Source organism: Monodelphis domestica, chromosome 3 (genome assembly GCF_027887165.1).
Source record: "Monodelphis domestica isolate mMonDom1 chromosome 3, mMonDom1.pri, whole genome shotgun sequence".
In the NCBI taxonomy this organism is placed as follows: Eukaryota; Metazoa; Chordata; class Mammalia; order Didelphimorphia; family Didelphidae; genus Monodelphis; species Monodelphis domestica.
In genome coordinates this window covers 279,542,340-279,564,511 of record NC_077229.1, presented here as the reverse complement: position 1 = coordinate 279,564,511, position 22,172 = coordinate 279,542,340, and the positions used below count along the sequence as shown (strand labels likewise).

General features: G+C 35.6%; 1 protein-coding gene across 1 annotated transcript in view; it reads left to right on the top strand.

Moving 5' to 3' along the window:
• Positions 1-22,172, top strand: part of CHST9 (carbohydrate sulfotransferase 9) — a 364,583-nt gene that overhangs the window by 315,712 nt on the left and 26,699 nt on the right. Inside the window, exon 4 of the mRNA XM_007487575.3 lies at positions 20,566-20,603. Coding sequence (XP_007487637.2) covers positions 20,566-20,603 — 38 coding nt within the window. The remainder of the gene's footprint in view (positions 1-20,565; positions 20,604-22,172) is intronic.

The window sequence follows — 22,172 nt, the reverse complement described above, 5'->3', positions numbered from 1 at the left end:
TCCCCAGCATCTCACTCAGATACCATTTACTCATATCCTATATAAATCAAAAAACCAAATTCAGTCAATAGATTTTATTTACATTTAGAGGGAGCTGTGCTGTGTTTCAAGGAATATAGATATGACTGTGGCATGAATCCTAAAGGAACTTCTAATCTAGAAGAGAAGATGAGTATTGTACAAATAATTATTATACAGGTAGCATAGGATCTTGCCATAAAAGAGGCACAAATATTGTCATTAGAATTTATTGGAAATATCGTATGAATTGAAGAATTTAAAAAAACGTCATAACAATGTGATATATGATCTAAATGTTAAAGGGTAGATTGGTTCATTAATTTTGTTCTTGCAGAAACTTTCTGATCTCATAGAATCAAAATTATTGATTTTATCTTTTGTGATTACTTTTATCCTTTATTGCGTTAGAGCTTCTCTCCCTAGCCATAGCTATGAAAGGTACCTGATCTAATTTTCTTATAATTTTTGTCATGCTATGACATTTAATATTCAGGAAACAAATCCATTTTAAGCTTATTGTGATATGTGATATAAGATGTTTCTCTAAAACCAATTCTATATAACTGCTTTCCCATTTTCCCAGCAATTCTTTTTAGATAAAGAATTCTTCCCACAATGAATTTGTTTCACTTCAAGATGGGCAATGGATAATTTTGAGGTCAGAAAGAATTTGTATAAATATGTCTTAAAAGGATCAGATATTAATATTGTGTTATTATATAAGACATAATTATGCAAATTCTTTCTGACCTCTAAATAATATATGTATAGGCAACTAACATACAAAGTGAAGTAGACTGAAATAGTCAAACTATATACAATAAATAAAATAATGTAGTGAAGGAATAATAACAACAAAGCAATCAAAATTACATACATTGAAATTATACCAACTGACCCCAAAGAAGAGGTGGTTAGTCAGACATTCAATAAACATTTATTAAATACCTACTAAGTGTCAGACACTCTATTGACTGCTGGAGATACAAATACAAAAAACAAATTCCCTGAACTCCAGGAGTTTACAATCTAATGGAGCAGGGGTACAGAAATACCAAGTGTCAGGCACTATGGAGAAATCCAAATAAGTGTAACTAAGTAGAAGATGAAAAGACCATTGGCCTGGGTCCTTTCTTAAATGGAAGGTTTGAGAGGAGCTATTTAGTCCACACTTCAGTCAAGAAGGGCAGAGGGTACTGATGAAGTCTGAGTAATAAAATTAAATTAGATCTTTCAGAGTTTCCTAATGACAAGGATTCTGGGGGCATGAAGGAGAAATCCAAAAGAGTGAAGTCAGGTGGCAAATGGTAGACCATTAGTGTGGAACATTGAAAATAAAGTCAGTCTTAATTAATCTATTGGCTAGTTTTGCTGAACAGTACTTTTTTTTTTAATTCTTCATAAAAAGTGACAGCTTTCTGAAAGGGAAGGGAGCAGGATATTTTGATAAATATAAGTATTGTAAAGACAAAAGGTAATAATAATTATTTAGAAGAAATAGCAAAGATGAATACATGAAGAGAAAAGGGGGAAGCTAGTAGACGTGATATTATGAATAAATTTATAGACATAGTAAAGCATGAGAGTTAACCAGAGCTTAAAAAATGCAACCCAGTTTTGTTGGAGTGTGAGGTGCTGTTAGCAGAGCCATCAAAAACAAAGTTGAAAGGGCAAGTTGTGGCCAATGTGTGTTGAACCTTGAATGTCAGGTTTATGAGTGTGAGTTTAATTCAGTAGACCAAGAGGAACCACTGAGCTTTACTTTAGGAGAATTAATCTGACAGTTGTGTACACAATGGATTAGGAATTTGATGAAGTAGAGGCTGGAAAACTAGTTAAGAGGTTATTGTGATAGTTTGAGAGATAAGAATGAAGAACTACAGTGGGATCCAAAGGAAAGAAAATAAGGGGATGTGTTTGAAAATTTTTGTGGAGACAAATCTGATAGAATTTGGCAAATCTCTGAATGAGGGAAAGGGAAGAGTCAGAAATTATGCCAGGGCATCCATGCCAAGAGACTGGAAACCATCAATGGAAATAAACCATTTATAAAAGGGTCTGCTTTGAGATTTGGGGAGGGAGCAGAAGAAATTATGAGTTTGGTTTTGAATATCAATCCACAAATCAAAAAGCTTTTATTAAGTGCCAAATTTGTACCACACTGGAAATATATGTGCACTATCAGTGAGGAACACAAGTAGCTATAAATTCAAGAATGGGACTCAGGAGGGAGGTCAGTATGAAAGATATAGTTTTGGAAAGAGTCCAAATAGTAATTTGTTGGAACAGTAAAAAAAATTTTGGACAGTCCTGAGATAAGATCACTAGAGGCAGATACAACAAAAATAGGGGAAAATGAGAGCAAAGAATATTATATTGAGGGAGAAGACAAAAAATATAAAAAGGGGCCATTAAACTAAAATATTATTTTACTATTTTAAGGAATAATAAAAGCAATAAATATTCATAAAGAATTAGATTATTAATCATAAAGATAACTGTAAATTATTTAGCATACTTTAGAAAAGAAATACAAACAATATGACTGATCTGATTTTTTATGTTGTAATGATCAAATAGGTAATATGGAAAATCCACTGTAGATGAAAATACAAAATAAGGACACATTGTGGTATATGGTTGTGAAAGAATATTATTGTGCAATGAGAAATGACTTAGGAAATTATTTCAGAAAAACCTAGAAAGAATTAAAGGAACTGATGGAAAAAGAAGGGCACAGAATCAGGAGAATGTTGTATACACAGTGATATCAATATAATAAAAATGATCAACTGTAAAAAACTTTAGCTACTTTAACCAAGACTGATTCAAGATGATTCCTAAAGAACCATGCATGAAAAATGTTATCTATCTCAAGAGAGAGAACTGATGAACTTTGAGTGCAGATTGAAGCATACTTTTTAAACTTATTTTTCTGCTTATTTTGCAACATGGCTAATATGGACATATGTTTTGCATGACTTCACACATATAACTGATATATTGCTGAATTGAGAGATCTGAAATAAGGGAGTTAATTTAGAGCTCAATTTTTTAAATGAATACTAAAATAAATAATTATTTAAACAAGAAAATGCCAGGTAAATATTTATATATAACTATATATTTATAAATAAATGAATAATATCTTATAAATATCCTTCCACTTTTGATCCAGTGCTCCAGTTCCTTTACTGGGACCAAGTGATCCTGTCTGGTAAAAGTTCATTATACCTATTTATACCCACCTTATTGCTCTTATGTCATCTTCCCATAATACAGTCTGATATATACAAACCACTCCCCAATCTCATTGAAGGCAGAGACTATCTGTTTTTGTATTTGTAAGTCTGATGTTTTTAATATGGCGCCTGGCACATAGTAATTGCTTAATAAGTAAATATATGATTATTCTTCTTTTTCTAAATACCGGTAAATATGTGGTAATATATTAAGATTCTTAGTTTTCCATGCCAAAAGTTATACCAAATTAAATGGTTGTGCCAACTCAATCTGTTCCCTTCCCCCCACCCCACCCCCCCAAAAAAAATCACCAGTGGCAGCAGCAAAAGGTAAAGATAAAGGAAAAAATAAACAAACCAAACTGCCTTTATAGGACAGGACTTAAAACCTCTAATCATGACAGGAATGTCATAGCCAGAAATGTGTGCAAATCTTTGGGATCCTAGTGCCAACTTCTGCATCTTTCCTCAGGCATTTCCATAATTTGTAGCCTAATTTTCCAGATTCATGAATTCCTGCTGCTCCCTATCTCCCATCAAACTCTCTACAAAGCCACCTAACTTGCTAATTCAAATCATGTTACTCATCCTGTCTTTCAGCAGTGAAATGTCTGTATTATTTAGGATTCGAGCTGCTGGTTTAATTCTGTATTTGCTGTTTAAAATGCCCAAACAATGGCAATGGTTCCATATCCTGTAGTCACTCTGCTTTGGATAAAAAAGGCCTTAACAACTCAAAAGTAGCCTCCTCCTTCTGCTTTCTGGAATAAAATATGTAGAATCATGATGGTGACACAGGAAAGAGTCTTCCTTTCATGTCTGGGCCCTCCGCTCTGGAAACAGGAGAAACAGCATCAGGCTATTCTGATTTCTCTTCCACAGAGCTAATATTTCTTGCTCCAAAACTGTGCAAGCAGTGAAGTTGAACCATGGTTATGCAAGAAGTACTGTCCAACTGGATGGGACTGTAGTGGGTGGTTCAAACCACCTACAAAATCCATGGCCTTTACTTTGCTAAGACAGAGAAGGGGGCAGGACAGGAAAGAAGAGCTGGCCTATCAGAGAAATCTTCTTCATATAAATTGGGCATACCTGAAGAATTCCAGCAATGAGCTCTATCATGATAACCCCTTCTCAGAAATTAGTAACATTCCCTCACCTTCATTCACCCTGGAGAAGGTTTTATGTTTTCTCTTCATCCAGGAAAAAAAAATAGTTTAACATGAGATTTTTAAACAGAAAATGACATAACTATTCATGTATTAAAATGCCCCAGACTTTATAAACTTAAGTAATTTGTTCAAGTTATTGCATTCGTATCAACAACTAAATTTGGCCAGAGGGGATAGGTTTTTTTCAAGATAGCAGATAAAACCCCAAATGGAACTCATTCATTTAGCCATCATGAAAAAATGTAAAATGACAGAAGTTGTTTTCTTCTTAGTGGGAAAAACTACTCTTTGCAAAACACATAAAATACAGTAGAATCATAGCACTTGGAACTAGACAAACCTCAGAATTTATCTAATCCAGCTACCTTACTTTACAGAGGAGGAAAATTGTGGTGGCAGAGGTGAACTTACTTAAACGATGTCCTACAATGAATAAATTACAGAGCTGATATTTGAACCCAAGTCCTCACTTGCAAAATGAGTGAATTGGTCTACATCAATGATATCAAACTGAAATAGAAAGAGGACCACTAAACTATACCTAAAGATTCCTGCAGGTTGCATATTGACTTAGAAAATCATTTATATATTTATCCTATGTTCTATTATCATTTTATTTTGTTAAATATTTCTTATTCCATTTTCATCTCTTTCCTGTTCATTCCAGAGTATTGTGGGCTGCATGTATGACACCTCTGTTCTAGAGAGAATTTAAGTTCCCTTCTAATTCTAAATCTGTGATCCTATGTAGGAGGCAACTTATAACTGAGACAATGAGATGAAATTTCCCCATAGTACACCCAGAGAATACCCTCAGCCTTGTCATTTCTAGCAAATCTTAGAACGTAGTGGTTAGAGGGAGAAACCTAGTAATAGACTGACCTCCTCTCACCCTCTTCTGGCTATAGTTTATTTGATTATTGTTTTCTGCTTGGTTAAGTTAGGGAAGGGGAAGTACATTTCATACATATATGTAACATATGTGTAAATATATACATATTATATTATATATATGTTATTGTTGTTCAGTTATTTTAAACTCTGTGATCCAATTTTGGGTTTTCTTTGCAAAGATGCTGGTGTGCTTTACAATTTCCTTCTCTATGTCATTTTATAGATGAGGAAACTGAGGCAAGCAGTTAAGTGACTTGTTGAAGGTTACACAGTTAAGTGTCAGGCCAAATTTGAAATCAGTTCTTCCTGACCCAAGGCCTGGGCATTCCATCCATTGTTCCACCTAGTTGCCCCATTAAAGTATAAGAGGGACCAAACCTTATGGTCTCTGGGTCACAGCTGGCCTCAAAGCCCAGAAAGGGGATTACATACATATGCCACAGGTTGTGTCACTAAACACACTAACTGTTTCTAGCCCAAATTTTAAAATTAACATCTTTTCCTTCTGAATCCCAACATGGTCAAGGATATTTTCTTACAGCAATGAAATCATAGGTCTAATCCAATAATAAGCCTGAGCTATATACTATCAATATATATTTTCAGGTCATGTCTTCATTGGCAGAATGATCAATGCATTCAAAATCACGCTGGCCAGCAACTGAATATATTTTATTTTTTAAGTAGGACATGTAGAAAAACTAATTAAATTACATGACTTTCCAGAAAGGTTAGACTTGATTGCCTCATCTGGTTATCATTTAAAAGAATAGTCCTTCCCCATCTGACAGATGTCTGAAGGCTTTGAACAGGCAGTTCATACAAGATAAAACATATAAGCTATCAGTAGCCAAATAAAAAATGAAGAAATGTAAATTAAATCATTTCTGAGTTTCCACTTCACTACTCTTCAGACTGGCTAAGTTGACCAAAAAAAATGAATATGAGAAAAGTTAAAAGAGCTGCAGGAATCAGGCATATTCATGCATTGATGGATGGGATGGTTTCAGTGGGACTGGGGAAGTTTTGTATGAACTGATACAGAGTGAAGATGAAAAAAGGAAAACAACATAGAAGAAGAATATTGGAAAAAATATTAAAAGACTTAAGAATGATCAATGCAGTAATCCCAAAAAATCAATGATGAAGTTATCCATGTTCTGACAGAGGAATGGTTGACTCAATATACAGACTAAGATAAGATGTCTAGAACATTGATGGGTGATTTTGTTTTGTTTGACTATGCATATACATTCCAAGAGTTGTCTTTTGGATTTGATGGAGAAGATAGGAAGAGAAAATAATTCCTCATTATTTTTCATTAATTTTATAAAGCAATACAAGGTAATCTGGATCTAATGGGATAGTTGGCATAGCTTACCTGGAAAATAAATAATATTAGTGTTTTTCAAAAAGATAGCCAATTACCTAATTATTAAGGAATTAAAAAGGTAGGTTCATTCACAGAAGAATGGAATGAAAATCATCAAAGGTCATCTTCTATTACATTCATATCCAATGAAGAATACCCTCCACAATATACAGACAAATAGTCATCCAAGCACCATCTGAACAATTGAAGTCAATGAAACACAATATAGCAGCTGATTCCATTGTAATTATTAAGAAGTTCCTCATTTAGAAATATAATGCATGGAAAGAGTGCTGAATTTGGAGTTTGGAGGCTCAAGTTCAAATCCCAACTATGCTACATACTAGCTGTGTGAACTTGGGCAAATCAAGACCCCTTTCTGAGTCTTAGTTTCCTTATACACAAAATGAAAAGGTTAGTCTTGAAGTCACTAAATTTTATATATAAGGTCTTTTATACCCCCAATAGCCTGTAATTCTATCATAGGAGATTAAATTCTATTCATTGTACCTAATTCTTCTGGGGTCAACTAGAGTAAGTTTAATGCTTCTTGACATGCCAGTCTTTCAGATACTTGAAGAACATTTTCAAACCCTCTGCTATTTTTTCCACTAGAGGATAAATATCTCTCATTCCTTCAAACAATCTTATTATGAAATAGTTTTAAATCTAGTCAGCCTAAACTCCCTCCTCTAGCTATGTTCCTACTTGTTGCTGACTTGAACCTAATCCTTAGTATATAGACTAACACCACATCAGCTCCTCTGACTTCCATCTTTCCATATTTGTCCATTGGTTCATATTGTTCTTGTAGTCACCCAAAACTCACTAATCTTTTTCACATGAATTAAATGCCACTTGCCATCCTATATTTGTGCAATTATTTTTTTCCTTATTTTAAAATTAACAAACCTTTTCTCTCCCTCCCACAACCTACTCCTATTGAGAAGGAAAAAGAAAATCCTTTTTACACATATAAGATCAAATAAAATAAATTTCTATACTGGCAATTACAAACATATATGTCTAATTTTGCATATTAAGTTCATTACCTCTTTGTCACTAGAAATTCTTTTTCATCAGTTCCATGAGATCATGGTTGGTCATTTCATTGATCAAAATCCTAGTCTTTCAAATTTGTTTGTTTTCACATAGTTGTGGTTATAATATAAATTGTTCCCTTAATTCTGCTCACTTCATTATGCATCAATTCAGATAGTTTTCCCAAATTTCTTGGAAATTATCATTTCTTTCATCATTTCTTACTTCATAATTAAGGAATTCTTGTACCATGATCTTTTCAGTCATTCCTTAATTGATGGGCTTTTCCTTTATTTCTAGTTCTTTGCCACCACAAATAGAGAAGCCATAAAATATTTTTGCAAACTATGGGTCCCTCTTCCCCTTCTTTGATCTCTTTGAGGCATATGCCAAATAATTGTATCATTCACTTAAAAGGTATGTGCAATTTAGTAAATTTGGGGCATAGTCAAAAATTGTTTTCTAGAATATATAGAGTAATTCATAATCGCACGTTAAGACTATGTAAATAGGCATAGATATAGAAATGGACATAGACATATATGATGAGAGAGATGAGCTAGAGATGACAATAAAGATAAGGTAGATATCAATAGAAATTGATATCATTACTATAAAAGTTAATCTTATTAGCTTTGTCCAATTATTGTAACTAGTTCAAATCTTTAGGGAGCTGAATTTTATAATCAAATATATTTGCTATCTCTTCCAGTTTTAAGTAATGAATAAACTAAATAAGCAGGCCATCTCTGTAGTCAATCATTTTATTGTTTAATATACATATATATATATAGTGTATGTGTGATTATAGATATATATGTATATATGATGTGTGTGTAGAATAGAATAAGGCCATGAAGTATCCTAGAAACCATCTTCAAAATTGGTCTTAATTCAATAATCAGTGTTTGTTGGATCTAGTCATTCAAACAGTTGTGAATCCATCTTAGTGTGCTATCAAATGGCCCATATCTTTCCATTTTGTTCACAAAGATGCCATGAGATGCTATAAAATGCCTTGATAAAATATGGTTTTACTGCATCTGTAATGTTCCCTGATCTCAGATTAAACCCCATCAGAAAAGAACACGACAATAATCTATCATGACTTTCTCATGATGAATTCTTATTGACTTATAGTGACTGCTTTTTGCTAAGTGTTTGTAAATCATCCTCAGTAAATCCATTATTAATAGATTTTAGAATTTTGCCAAGAATCAAGACTACACTCACCAATAAAGTTAGTAATAAGTTCATTTATTCACTAATGTACTCTTTTACTAATTTATTCTTGGAACACATTTTTTAAATCTTTGGATTCATAAAAATGTGGTAAATTAAAAAGTTCATAATCCTACCATATTATTTGGGTCAGAGATATCCATGACATGAAGGACCCTTGGATCACTTTAAGGAACCTTCACCTATCTTAAATTTATACTTGGAAACTTTCAAAACTCTCTTTTCTCATACCTTTGTGGGAAAGTGGTAACATTCTTAGAAAGGAAAAGAATGAAAGGAAAGCAAGCAAGCAAACAAGGAAGGGAGAGAGAAAGAGAGAGAGAGAGACAAAACTGAAACATTGTGGAATGATCAAATGTAATTGACTTTTCTACTAATAGCAATGCAATGATCCAAGACATTCCTGAGTAATTTCTGAGAAAGGATACTATTAACATCTAGAGAAAAAAAACATAGTAGAGAGAGAGTAGAAACACAGAAGAAAAATATATGATTTATCACTTATTTATGTGGGTATATGATTTTGGGTTTGGGTTTTAAACGACTGCTCTATTACAAAAATGAATAATATGGAAATAGATATCAAGTAATAACATGTGTATAACCCAGTGGAATTACTTGTCAGCTCCAGGAGCAGGGAAGGAAGAAGGGAAGGAGAGAAAATGAATAAATCATGTAACCAAGGAAAAATATTTTTAAAATAAAATAACAACTGAAAAAAAAAAGTCATAGCTATCTCTATCAGAGGAAATTATCCAGAATTTCCTACTGTTGAGGCTTGTACTCTCCCAAGGATATAGACTCAGGTAGCTATGTGGAAGTTCCTACTATCAGTTCTATTTGCCTAAATCACAAACAAAAACCTCATTATAGTTCTGATTTCTTTCAATTTCCTGATATGAGTTGATCATGACTCCACCAAAGCACTCCTCACTACTGGTCTTCATTCATCCATCCATTCATTCATTCAACAAGCAGTTTTAAATACCTATGATGTACTAAGCATTCTTATGGATCTTCCAAGATATCTTCCCACATTTTCCCCTGGGATTTCATCCACACTCTGATTGGTAGAGAGGTATCTAGTTTACCTTCCTTTGTCAATGAGTTATATTCTTCTGGTGGGAATGATATTTCTCAGTATCTGTGATAGTATATGATCTTCTTGCAATTCCCCTATCAGCTTATTATTGGAGAAAGGATGTTTGAGGAAAGAGGTTAAAGTAAATAGGAGGGAAAAGTTGAATATAAACTAAGAACTGTGCCATACACAGTGCCCACCATATGGTAGGCATTTGATAAATGATTGCTAATTGCTAGCTGATTGATTGGCTTGTCCAAAGTATTTGTGTTAACAGTAGAGGTAAAGAAGCAACCCCAAATGAACTGAAAATCTGACCTGAGTTAGCTTTCTATTATTTGAAATTGTTAAAGTCATGGTGACAAAATTGTATAAAATCATCAAAACCACTTGATATTTTTATTCCCACACAACAAAATGAATTTCAATCCTTTTTTCCTCCCACCCCTATGCCTAGGGAATTTTGAAATGAAAAATGTTAGCTCCCAGGGAACTTTTGCAGAATAATAATATGGGATCTATGCCATCTATTATTATTTCATCACCAGTTAAGACCCATTTTGGCTATCTGACTTCCTTCTGAGATGAATCAGAAGTGATGAATATAAGTTTAGGAAAACTCCAAAGGAGAAAGACTATTTTTGTATGACAAGTGAAAATATCTGCTTCTGGACAGTGGTCCCCATGTGACACTGATAGCTCTTTGGGAAGCAAGGGTGACAGATACACATCTGTGCCACTTAAAACTGTAAAGGATCTTTACAATATTCCCAGAGGCCAGCCACAGTCATGTCACAAGTTTACATCACGATCATTTTACAGATGACAAAACTGTGACTTGGGTACAGGGGAAAAGACAAATAATAAAGCAATAGCAGAGTCCAAGTAAATTCAGAGTTCTTTAGTTTGCTTAGCTCCAGGCTCCCTGAACCTCTCATTCTTTTTTTCCTTTCAATATTACAGGGCACTGTTCCTTCAGTTTGTACTGAAGTCTCCCTAAACTTTCCTCTCTGTTTGTTTGAGGTAAACACCATAGGTTTGATTGATAGAGCAATTTGCATCTCAAGGCATCACTCAATAAATACAGTGAAATGAGAGGCTACTCTCTCACAAGCCACTTTCTCCCCTTGGGCTGACTTTAGAAACTCATTGATGTCACTTCCTTCCTCAGTCAGCAAGTGAATTTTCTTTAATTCTCAAGACCAGCTGTCCATGCTGTCAACAGAAAGTTATTAAAATTCCTTTAAAGTGAATAAAAATAGCCTAAAAGCAAATGTACTTGGAAACAGGAAAGAATCAGTATGCAAAGTCCACAAACCTTTGAGCAATCTAGTGTTGATCCAACCAGAGATTTCAAGGCTTGTCTATAGAAGATGCTAGGAAAATAATTAGAAGATGTTAAGCCACATACTCCTTCATCTTTTATTAGCAGAGCCTGGTGCAGTTAAAAATTGGCCCTTAAGTTTCATTCCTCCTTTTTTTACAAAGATGATTTCAATAAACACTGGAATGGCTTATGTCTTCCCTAAATGGGGTTTCCTTTTTCTTCTCCAAGCTACAGAAAACATTTACATCTCTCTGAAAGGAAGACCCACCACAAGCAAGAGGGAAGAATTTATCCTGTGAGGTATTCATATAAAATAGCCCAAAGCCAAAAATTACTTTTTAAATTTTTTCCTTATAGAAATAGCATCCTAATAGATAGGAAAAAAGATAAATTTTCTTAAATTTATATTTTCTAATGGCATGTCTGGCTCCCTCCTCTTTCATCATCCCCTCCCCAACTCTTAAGCCTCAGATCACTTAATCACCACCTGTCATTTCAGTCCTACTTCAGGCTTTGGGATTAATCTTGTCCTGAGTCAATGGGACAAGATGTCACAGTTAAACGACTTACATCTAATTTTATAGGTAGCAAGGATGAAGCAAGATTTGAACTTAGGTCTCCTAACTCAAAATTCAGAGCACTGACCCATGTGTCTCTAATTTATTAACTTTGTAAATGAAACAAGTTACTTAACTTCTCTGGGCCAAATTTCTTCAGGTATAAAATGATATATGACTCAACTGTCTCTAATCGCCTATGCCTAAATCCTCTCTAAATTCATGATCCTATAAGCCCTCCTCTCAAAGCCCTCCTCATAACTTATATTCCCCCTAGCCCTAGTTTCAGAGACCTAAAGTAGCTCACTTAAGAAGATGAATGAGGGGGAATCACCCAAATATGTGCCATTCTCTCTCCCTTGGGCGGGAGGAGGAAGAGTTTGGTAATATCTGTTTGATCCTAGTTGCTTTTTCCCCTCAACCCTTCTTGATTACCTCAGCTCTGTATTCAAATCCACTCTCAAAAAGAAAAGGCTGTAACTATCAATGCCTGGCTGATGAGTATCTATTCCACCCCACTAGGGTGCCAAAAGCACCTATGAAGCTAGAAGCTACACACAGATGAAGGGGCAGAAAAAAAGATACCAGCCTACCTGAAACAGTAGGGCACCCTGAGGGAGAGACAGAAGGAGGCAGATTCTGAGAAAGTCAAACCACCATCTCTACTACCTCTATTACCATCTGTCCTCAGACCCTGAGGGGTCCCTAAACTATGACCTTGAGCCCAAGGGTCTCAGGAAGAGTATTGACCCTGAATCCACTGGTCCTGCTTCCATCCCAGCCTCCCCAGAGATTATCCAGCTAATCAGTCCTTACAGAGTTTCCAGCTGGTGCCTACTTGTGTAATTGTTGTCTCAGTACTGAACCCCAACCAACAAAAAGAAGATTCTCACCACCAGAGTCCTCAGCACTGCCAAATGGTTCAGCATTATGAGCTGAATGACTTCATAAGAGGAAATAACACTAAAAATGATGAATTACCATCCATACGACAAGGTACATGCATTGACATCTGTACCACCATGGGATCCTTCTTCTTAAAGCTGAAGTCTTCTATGTTTGTTCTCTCCCATTAGAATGTGAGCTCCTGGGGTGCAGGGACAGTATCACATTTCTATTTTTTTCACCACATTTAGCACAGTGCTTTGCATACAGGCTTTCTTCCTCACCCATCTACTCATTTATTCATACACTCGTGCTATCTGTCAAGTTTTGTGATGAAAACAAATCACTACTCTATTAGTAAAAGACTAGAAGGGATCCCTCTGAATTGAGAAGGGGGTTAGAGTGAGGTGGCATGCAGTTTAAGGTAGAATTTGCTTTCAAGTCTTGATAATGTTATTATAAAATAGTGTTGGTTGGGACAGTTCTGAAATATGGGTCTGTGTTGCCAAGAACTGCCTCCATATAACTTCTACCCATTATTTCTAGGTGTCCTTGGACATCAGTCACAAAAGTTCTTAACCATCTTCTGCATGACATGTTTAGAATTTGAAGATATCTATCATGTACCCCTATAGCTTTTCTTTCTATGGACCTTTCTGTGGACTTTTGTTATGATAGAGGTTTCGAGTCCCTCTTTTGGAAATTTTATTAAGAAAAGGAAAATAAGTTTAACACCAGAATATAACAGCAGAAAGATTTATGAAGCACAAATTTCTTTTTTAAAAAACCTTCTAGGGGCAGCTGGGTAGCTCAGTGGATTGAGAGCCAGGCCTAGAGACCGGAGGTCCTGGGTTCAAATCTGGCCTCAAACACGTCCCAGCTGTGTGACCCTGGGCAAGTCACTTGACCCCCATTGCCTAGCCCTTACTGCTCTTCTGCCTTGGAGTGACACTGTGGTAAAAACAAAGAGAAGATTCAAAAATACCGAACTGTAAGAAATGACAAGCAAGTTAATTTGGAAAAAAATATGGAAAGACCTGCATGAATTAATGAAGAGTACAACAAGCAGAACCAAGAGAATGTTATATTCAGCAGCAGAAATATTGTTTGTAGACTTGTTCGTATATTTCCAGCTCCGGAGAAAAACTGATAAATAGAAGTAAGAAAGCATAGTTTTATAAATATATATGTCAAATGATTACTTCTCTAATGGAGGAAAGAGAGCAAGAGAGGAAGTTACCTAGGTATTTAAATGTAACAAATAAATAAATTTAAATATTCAAAAAGACAGGCAGTTATGATGGCTGATCATCATTGAAGAGAATAATCTATAAGATCTTAGATGAATCTGAATATTGAGGGTTTGAGGAAAGAAAAAAGGACCAACAACTTGGGGAATCAGACACTACTTCCTTTTGGAGATGGCCCATAAGCTGAGCTTTGAGGAAAAGTAGAGTATAATCAATAAGCATTTATTAGATGCCCACTCTATGCTTGGCATTGGGAATACAAAGACAAAACTGAAAAAATCTCTCTTCTAATGAGCTTATATTCTCCTGGGGCCAACAATATGCTCTCGTAATGATAAAAATAAAATGTATGCTAAGTAAATATGAGGTAATTTCCAGGTAGGAGATTGGGATGGGGGAGTCAAGAAAAGCCCCATTATAGGAGGTGTTACATTAGCTGGGCTGGAGATTCTAAGTCAGAGTTGAGAGAAGGGCATTCCAGGTATTATGTTCTGCCCCTTTAAGGTCTGTTGATAAGTTAAGGCCACTCAGTTCTCTGAGAAAAAGTTACTCTGAGAAACAACTGAAAGAGGCTGTGTCTGGTTAAGCAGCTACTGGGTTGTGAATATGGCAGGCTGTTATATGGTGGGGAAATATGAATACCAGAACTGTAGTATGAATTTGAGACAAATGTAATTTTTCTGATTATTGATGGATGACAATTTAATTGCTAATCATAAACTAAGATAGAGTCATTCAGGTGGGCAATCCAGAGTATGAACAGAGAGGAGAGAAGAGAAGGGGAAGGGAGGGGGAAGAAGAAAAGAGAAGGGGAGGGGAGGAAAACTAAAAGGAGAGGAGAGGGGAGGAGGGGAGCAAGGAGAGAAGGAGAGGGCAAAATAGGGGAGGAGAAAAAACAAGGGAGGAATGGGGGGAGAAGAGAGGAAAGGAAAGGAGAGGAGAGGCAATTTTCATATCTACAGCAGCTAAGTCTGCAAATATAAATAATGAATTCTACAGTTGCTGTCAAATATTGAGTCTAGCTGAACAAAGAATCAGAGAAAAAAACTGAATGGATCAATCAGTTTGACTGAGGTTTCTTGCCCAGTGTGGAGTTAATCAAGCCCCTCAGGGATCAATCAACTTATCAGTAGGAGCATCTATTCAATACAGAAGATCAAGGAAATTTTATGAGCAGTTCCTGATCCAGAAAGAGAACACCCAAGTTTACAGTCCCAAAGTTGTACTTACTCTGAACACATAGGTTTTCCTCATACATGTGGTTCCTTCGTCGATTTCTATATATATTCCCAATGTTGGGAACTGAGTTGGATTTGGCAACTGTTGAATTATGAATGTGGCAACAAACAAATAATCCCATAAGTATCACATATTAAAATAAATGCAAATCTTATGATATTGTTATTTCTTTTACCTTATTGTTAAGCAAATAACTGTTTAAGATTTGAAAATGTGGGGATGTTAACAATACTGAGTTTGAGATTCCTGTGGGATAACAATTTCAAAATGTTCATGAAGTGATATGAAATTGGAGCTCAAGAGAGGCACCTGAGTTGGATATATAGATCTGGACGTCAGTTGAGTAGAGAAGATAATTAAACTCATTGGAGATGATGATGTCACCAAGACATGTAGTGCAGAGAAAAAAGAAAAGGGTCTGGTAGGGCTTAAGGGTATATTCATAATTAGTGAACTAGAAGTAGATAATGAGAAAGCCAAAGGATAACAAGAAAGAACAATCATATAAGTAAAAGAAGAACCCAGAGAGAGCAGTTTGATTTTTAAAAAACAAAAAGGAGAGAATATCCAAGTCAAGTATGTAGGGGGAAACTGGGTAGCTCAGTGGATTGGGAGCCAGGCCCAGAGACGGGAGGTCCTGGCTTCAAATCTGGCCTCAGACACTTTCCAGCTGTGTGACCCTGGGCAAGTCATTTAACCCCCATTGCCTAGCCCTTGCCTCCCTTCTGCCTTGTAAGCAATACACAGTATTGATTCTAAGACATAAGGTAAGGGTTAAAAAAAAAAAAAGATAAGTATGTATTCTACCGGGTGAAACCATATAAGAGGTGCTGAAGGGAGGATGGAGTATCTTCCAGGGATAAAAGACATCTTTTCAAAGGCTTGAAGGAAGGAGATGTAATATCAAATTTAGGGAATAGCAAGTCAACTCTTTGGCTGAAACAGAGAAGGATTGTTGTGAAATAAATCTCCAAAGGTAGATTGAAACAATTTGTGAAAAAAATTATTTTGTTTTGCTTTTTGTGAAGTGCTGAAGTACAGGTGTTTAATTTAATCTTTAAGGCAATGGGAAACCACTGAATATTCTTGAGCAGGAGAGTGACCTCAGCAGCCTTGTGTTTTAGAAGAATTGTTTTGATAGCTGTGTGGAAGAAAGATTCTCACACCATCCCGTTGTTTTCTTTTTAACCAGCTAAGAATTTCTACTAAACATTTGTTAAAATAGTTGAATTCAATACTTCCTTTTGCTTCATGGACTGAAAAATAGAGAGAAAAATTCCTCCAAAATGAATGGCAATGAAATTAGGGAAATATACAATAGTTTACCTGTCAGATCTATAGAGAAGGGAAGAATTTATAACCAAAGAAGAGATAAAGAAAATTACAAGATATAAAAAGAATAATCTTGACCATATTAAATTAAAAAGGTTTTGCACAATTAAAATCAATCAAACCAAGATTAGAAAGGAAACAATGAGCTGGGGGTGGGAATTTTATAATGAACTTCTCTGATAAAGTTCTCATTTCTCAAATATATAAAGAACTAAGTCAAATTTATTAGAAAACAAGCCATTCTCAAATTGACAAATAGTCAAAGGATGTGAACAAGTAGTTTTCAGATGAAGAAATCAAAACTATCAAAAATCACATTAAAATTTTTTCTAAATCACTCTTGATTAGAGAAATTAAATTAAAACAACTCCAAGGTACCACCTCACACCTATCAGACTGGCCAACATGACAATAAAGTGATAAATGTTAGAGGGGATATGGCAAAATTAAGACACTAATATATTGTTGGTGAAGTTATAATCTGGCAATTTGGAACTATGCCCAAAAGACTATAAAAGTGTGCATACACTTTGATCCAGTAATACCACCACTAGGTCTATATTCCAAAGAGATTTTTTTTAAATGAGGTAGGGGGAGAGGACCTGCTTGTACAAAAATATTTATAGCAGCTCTTTTTGGGGTTCCAGGCAAAGGACTGGAAATTTAGTGGATGTCCACAGAATGGAAAGTAGCTGAACAAATTGTGGTATATGATGGTAATGGAATACTATTGTGCTGTAAGAAAAAATGGACAGAATGATTTCAGAAAGAGCTGGACAAACCTACATGAACTGATGCAGAGTGAAATAAGCAGAACCAGGAGAACATGTGCAATATTATAGAATGATCAACTTTAAAAGACTTAGCTACTCTATCAATACAATGATCCAGAACAATTCTGAGGGACTTATTACAAAGATTATATCCAACTAGAGAGAAAGAATTGTTAAGAGTTGGAATGAAGATCAAAGCATACAATTTTTCACTTGTTTATTTGCGTTTTTATTTGGGGGGGGGGTGTTTATCTGAGTATCCTCTTACAAAAATGAACAATATAGAAATATGTTTTATATGATAATATATGTTTAATAACCCAAATTACTTACCAGTTCTGGGAAGAGGGCAGGAAGGAAGAGAGAGACAATGTAGAACATATAACTTTAGAACATGTATGTGGGAAATTGTTATACATAACTGATAAAATAAAATATCTTTACAAATAAAAAATGAATGGCAATGAACATAATAATACAATAGGTAACCCATGTATCTCACAAATACTATAACATATTTTGAACAAAATAGTGAGGTCATTTCTTTCCCTTTAAGTCCAGAGCATTGTCCCCTCCTTCTTTAAACCTGCTCCTCTTGATTTTACCTCTCATAGACATAAATTGGCCAGAATTCATAGGGAATTTACCAGTAGCAATGAAGTCACCCCATGCTTTTAAAAATTATCAAAAGCACAGCCAACACCCCACCTGCCTTCATTGCCCAGAAAGGAGAGTTTTATCATCTGTGAGATGAGTATTCACTTGCTTTCCTTTTGGTAACTAGGAGAAACATAGATCTGTGGATGTTATCTCAGGATGACTTCATGTTAGGCAAACTGGACATGCTCCAAAGGCCCCTTACACAAGCATCATCATTGGCATTTACACAGCTCTTCAGATTTGCAAAACACTTTACCTCTACTGTTACCACAGCTTTGCAAGCCAAGCCAAGCTCTCTTTCTCAGCTACTAGAGCTCAGGAATGAATAAATAATATTGTTTCCAAGCACAGTATGTGTGTCTAAATCCTCTAGTCACTAGGGCAACTAAGAATGTCCAGGACTTCATCACATAATTTCACACCCAGCTCATTCCCAATCCTTCACACTCCCAATCCAGCAAAGGGGAAAATGGGGCTTACTGTGTTTCATTGATGGCTCTTAGAACATTTCATAAAGTTGAATTAAATCTCCCAGTGCTGGCTGTGATGAGGGCAGTGCCCTTGGTATTTTCTAAAAGTATAGGGTGAGTTCACTGCCACTGGTAACTGAAGGAGACAGCGTATTTTACAAGCTCCCAGGTTAATATCTTCTAGCCTTATTGCAGTGCCTCTTCAAGAATTATACCCACAACACACCAATATTGATTAAAAACACAGAATTGCTCTCCTGGAGCAAATGAACAGCCCATTGTGTTCATCACAATCCAGTATCTAAATGGCTGAGAGAGGAAGGCAGAAAAATAGAATATAGCATCCCTGGAGGAAAGTTTTAGTTTCTAATCTACAGTGAAGTTGAACGTCTTCAGTCCTGTGTCTCTGAGCATGGTCATGTTTTATGAAGAGGTGATATTCTTTTTACATCTGATTAATAATTAACGTCAACCACTCGTTATTTTGTACTCTTGTCTTAAGTTTATTGTGTTGGACATGCAAATGATGTTAAATTCTATTTGCTGATATTTTTTTTCCCCTATTTAATGCATCTGATTGCAAGTGCTTCAGGAAGCAAATCAAAGAATGTCAGAGGTAGACATTCTAGTCCAGCCTCCCCACACCCACCCAAGGCACCTAGGTGGCCCATTAGAGGACTGGGTCTGGAATCAGGAGGATCCAAGTTCAAACCAAATCCTGCTCCAGTTCATTTTACAGTTGAAGAGAATGAGGCAAACAGATTAAGTGACTTGCCCAGGATCACACAGCCAGTAAATGGCTGAGGTAGGACTTGAACTCCTTTTCCTGAATCCAGGCCTGGCACTCTATCCCCTGTACCACCCTGCTGTTCCACATATACATATACTTAAGGATTTGCATAAGTATAATGGTAGGAATTTGATTTCTTCCTATCAAAGATGTGTAAGACACTAAAGCCTTTCTAATTCCTCGTTATCGAGGCTATTTCAAGACAAAATGAACTTTTAAGTGGGCAGCTTAGAATCTTTATACTTTAATGGCCTTTATTGTTCCATATGCTGTCCATTCAGTAATATCTGGTTCTGGAGATTCACTGAGAGTCAGTGGTAAAGCTGTTAAGTCTTGTATTTGATGTCTTCATCCTTGATAGTGTCATGAACACTTTTCTATCATCTTTCTAACTCAGAAAGAAGAAAAAATAACTATGATTATAGTTTCTTTCTAAGCAGTGGCTCCAAGTGCCAGACTCGGAGTCAGGAAGACTCATCTACATAAGTTCAAATCCAGCCTCAGACACTTACTAGCTTTGTAACCCTGGACAAATCTCCCAATTTTGTTTGCCTTGGTTCCTCATCTATAAACTGAGCTGGAGAAGGAAATGGTGAACCATTCCAGTAGCTTTGCCAAGAAAAAGCCAAATGAGATCATGAAGTCAGACAGAACTGAAAAATGACTGAACATACACTTATCTACCTCAAGACACGCTTTTCTAGCCTTTAATTTAATTCAACAAATCAACTGATTTTTGTTGTTGAACTCAACAAACACTAATATATATTGATCTGTGGTAAGAACCTTAGTAGATAATAAGTAAAGATAAAAATCTTATCTTTTGTCCTTATGGAGCTTACAATCTAGCAGATTCCATTAAATCATTAATATACTTTGGAATATTGGGGGGGGGGGTGACATTTAGTTTTGTATCTCCCAGATACCTCTTACTGTCATTCAGATTTCTAACTCCTTTTGAGATCTACCTTTGTTGTTTCCCCAACAAGCTTTGGTTCACTTCTTTATTATTACTCTTGCTAGATTTCTATTTCATTTTCTCAGAGCTTAGATGACTTCTTGACACAGGTCTTCCTGACATATGGCCAGCTCTCTCTATCTATTACCCCACAATGCCTTTCTCTGAGGCAGAGAAATATGAATACAGTAACATGCAAGCCCAGTTTTACAAGTTTGCCTATTTTTAACAATGTATTAATTCTCTTTTTCTCTTTCAGTATCTAGAGAGAAACTCCAACAGAAGATCATTAATCAGGTATGTATTTTTAAAGTTCTTATTCTAATATTAAACTTTTGTTTTAGATTTTTAAAGGCTCCCATTTGTGCTAGTGAAAAACATGTGGATTTGAAGCTTTTGAGTGATGAAAAGAAATCAAAATTTGGTGACCACACCAACCATTCTCTCTTACTGTTATTTGAAAAAATGAGAAATGGAGAAGATATATTCTGACAATTAAATGGAACTTGTCATTCCATTGACAAATGTTCTGTGTGTGTGTGCTATTTATACATATATATGTGTGTACATACTAACTAGTAAATAATGAGAAAATGTTTCTTCCAATGGTGGGAACAACAATTTTACCTTCCATTCCTGTCTCTCTCAAAGTCTTTAAATATATGTTGTTCACCAGTTTTTATTAGCTCAGGTTTTCTGAGATTTTTTTTTAATTTTTTAAATTAAAAAAAAAATTTTAATCTGGACCTGTGATACCAAAAAGTCTCAGTATAGAAAGTTCCTCAACCATCTAATCAATCAACAAACATTTAATTTATACCAACCATGTGCCAGGTGCCATGTTAGCCACTGGGGATACAAATCTATAATACACCTGAAAGATCTCCATCCATAATGTGGTGCTTCACACCTCCTGCTCTGGCATGTTCTATCTACCTCCTAATTCTCTGATACTGACTCACTCACCCCAGACTGCTCTCATATTGACAGGTACCAGTTCCTACAGAATGATGGCCAACACATAGTTACATTCATTCTCTCTCAGGCTCCTAAACTGATGCTGTTTGGGGGAATACACCCTCCTTAGACAACCCTTAAGTGCTTCATCCCCAACTGTGAGACTCTATGGCTTACAAGACTCATCCACAGGGTTGGCCAGTCCTGTGACATCCTGTTTGGGGTAACGAAAAATGAAGAGTAACAAAAGAAGAGATGGACACTATATGAAAAGAGAGAAATAGTGCCAATTTTATTTGCTTCACACAGAACTTTTATAGGCAAAGACTACTTAGACAAAACCCACAGGAATTTATGATTCTTCATTCCAGAAACCCGAACCTTGGTCCAGGGATAGGCAGGTGTTCAAAGGTTAACCCACATCCTTCGTTTATTACAAATACAAACAAGGGGAAGAGGGGCAGATAAGGGGATAGGTGCCCACCTAATCACAAATTGCCTTTCATAAGTGTTATCCTGCTTCCTTCATGTTTACTGTTCCATCCTTGGTCCTAGGATGGGTAAAGGTTAATCCTCATCTTTGTCTGAAGCAAAGACAAGCAAATCCACAACTTTATCTTAAGCAAATACAAATAAAGAAAAGAGGAGGTAATCCTCTACTACACCCAACCAGTACACTTCCACCTCTACAAAAATGACACTTTTGGAACTTAAGCATATTCATTTACTTAGCAGTAAGACAACAAGAGATATTAATAAGCTCACAGATACTAATGTTAAAGCAAATTAATTAATAGTAGCTACATCATGATATCCACATAAACCTGAGATACAGTAGGATCCCATTTTCATGAGAATTTGCATCTCTAACCATTTGGGAGTCTTGTAGCTGAAGCCTTCTGTCATGTA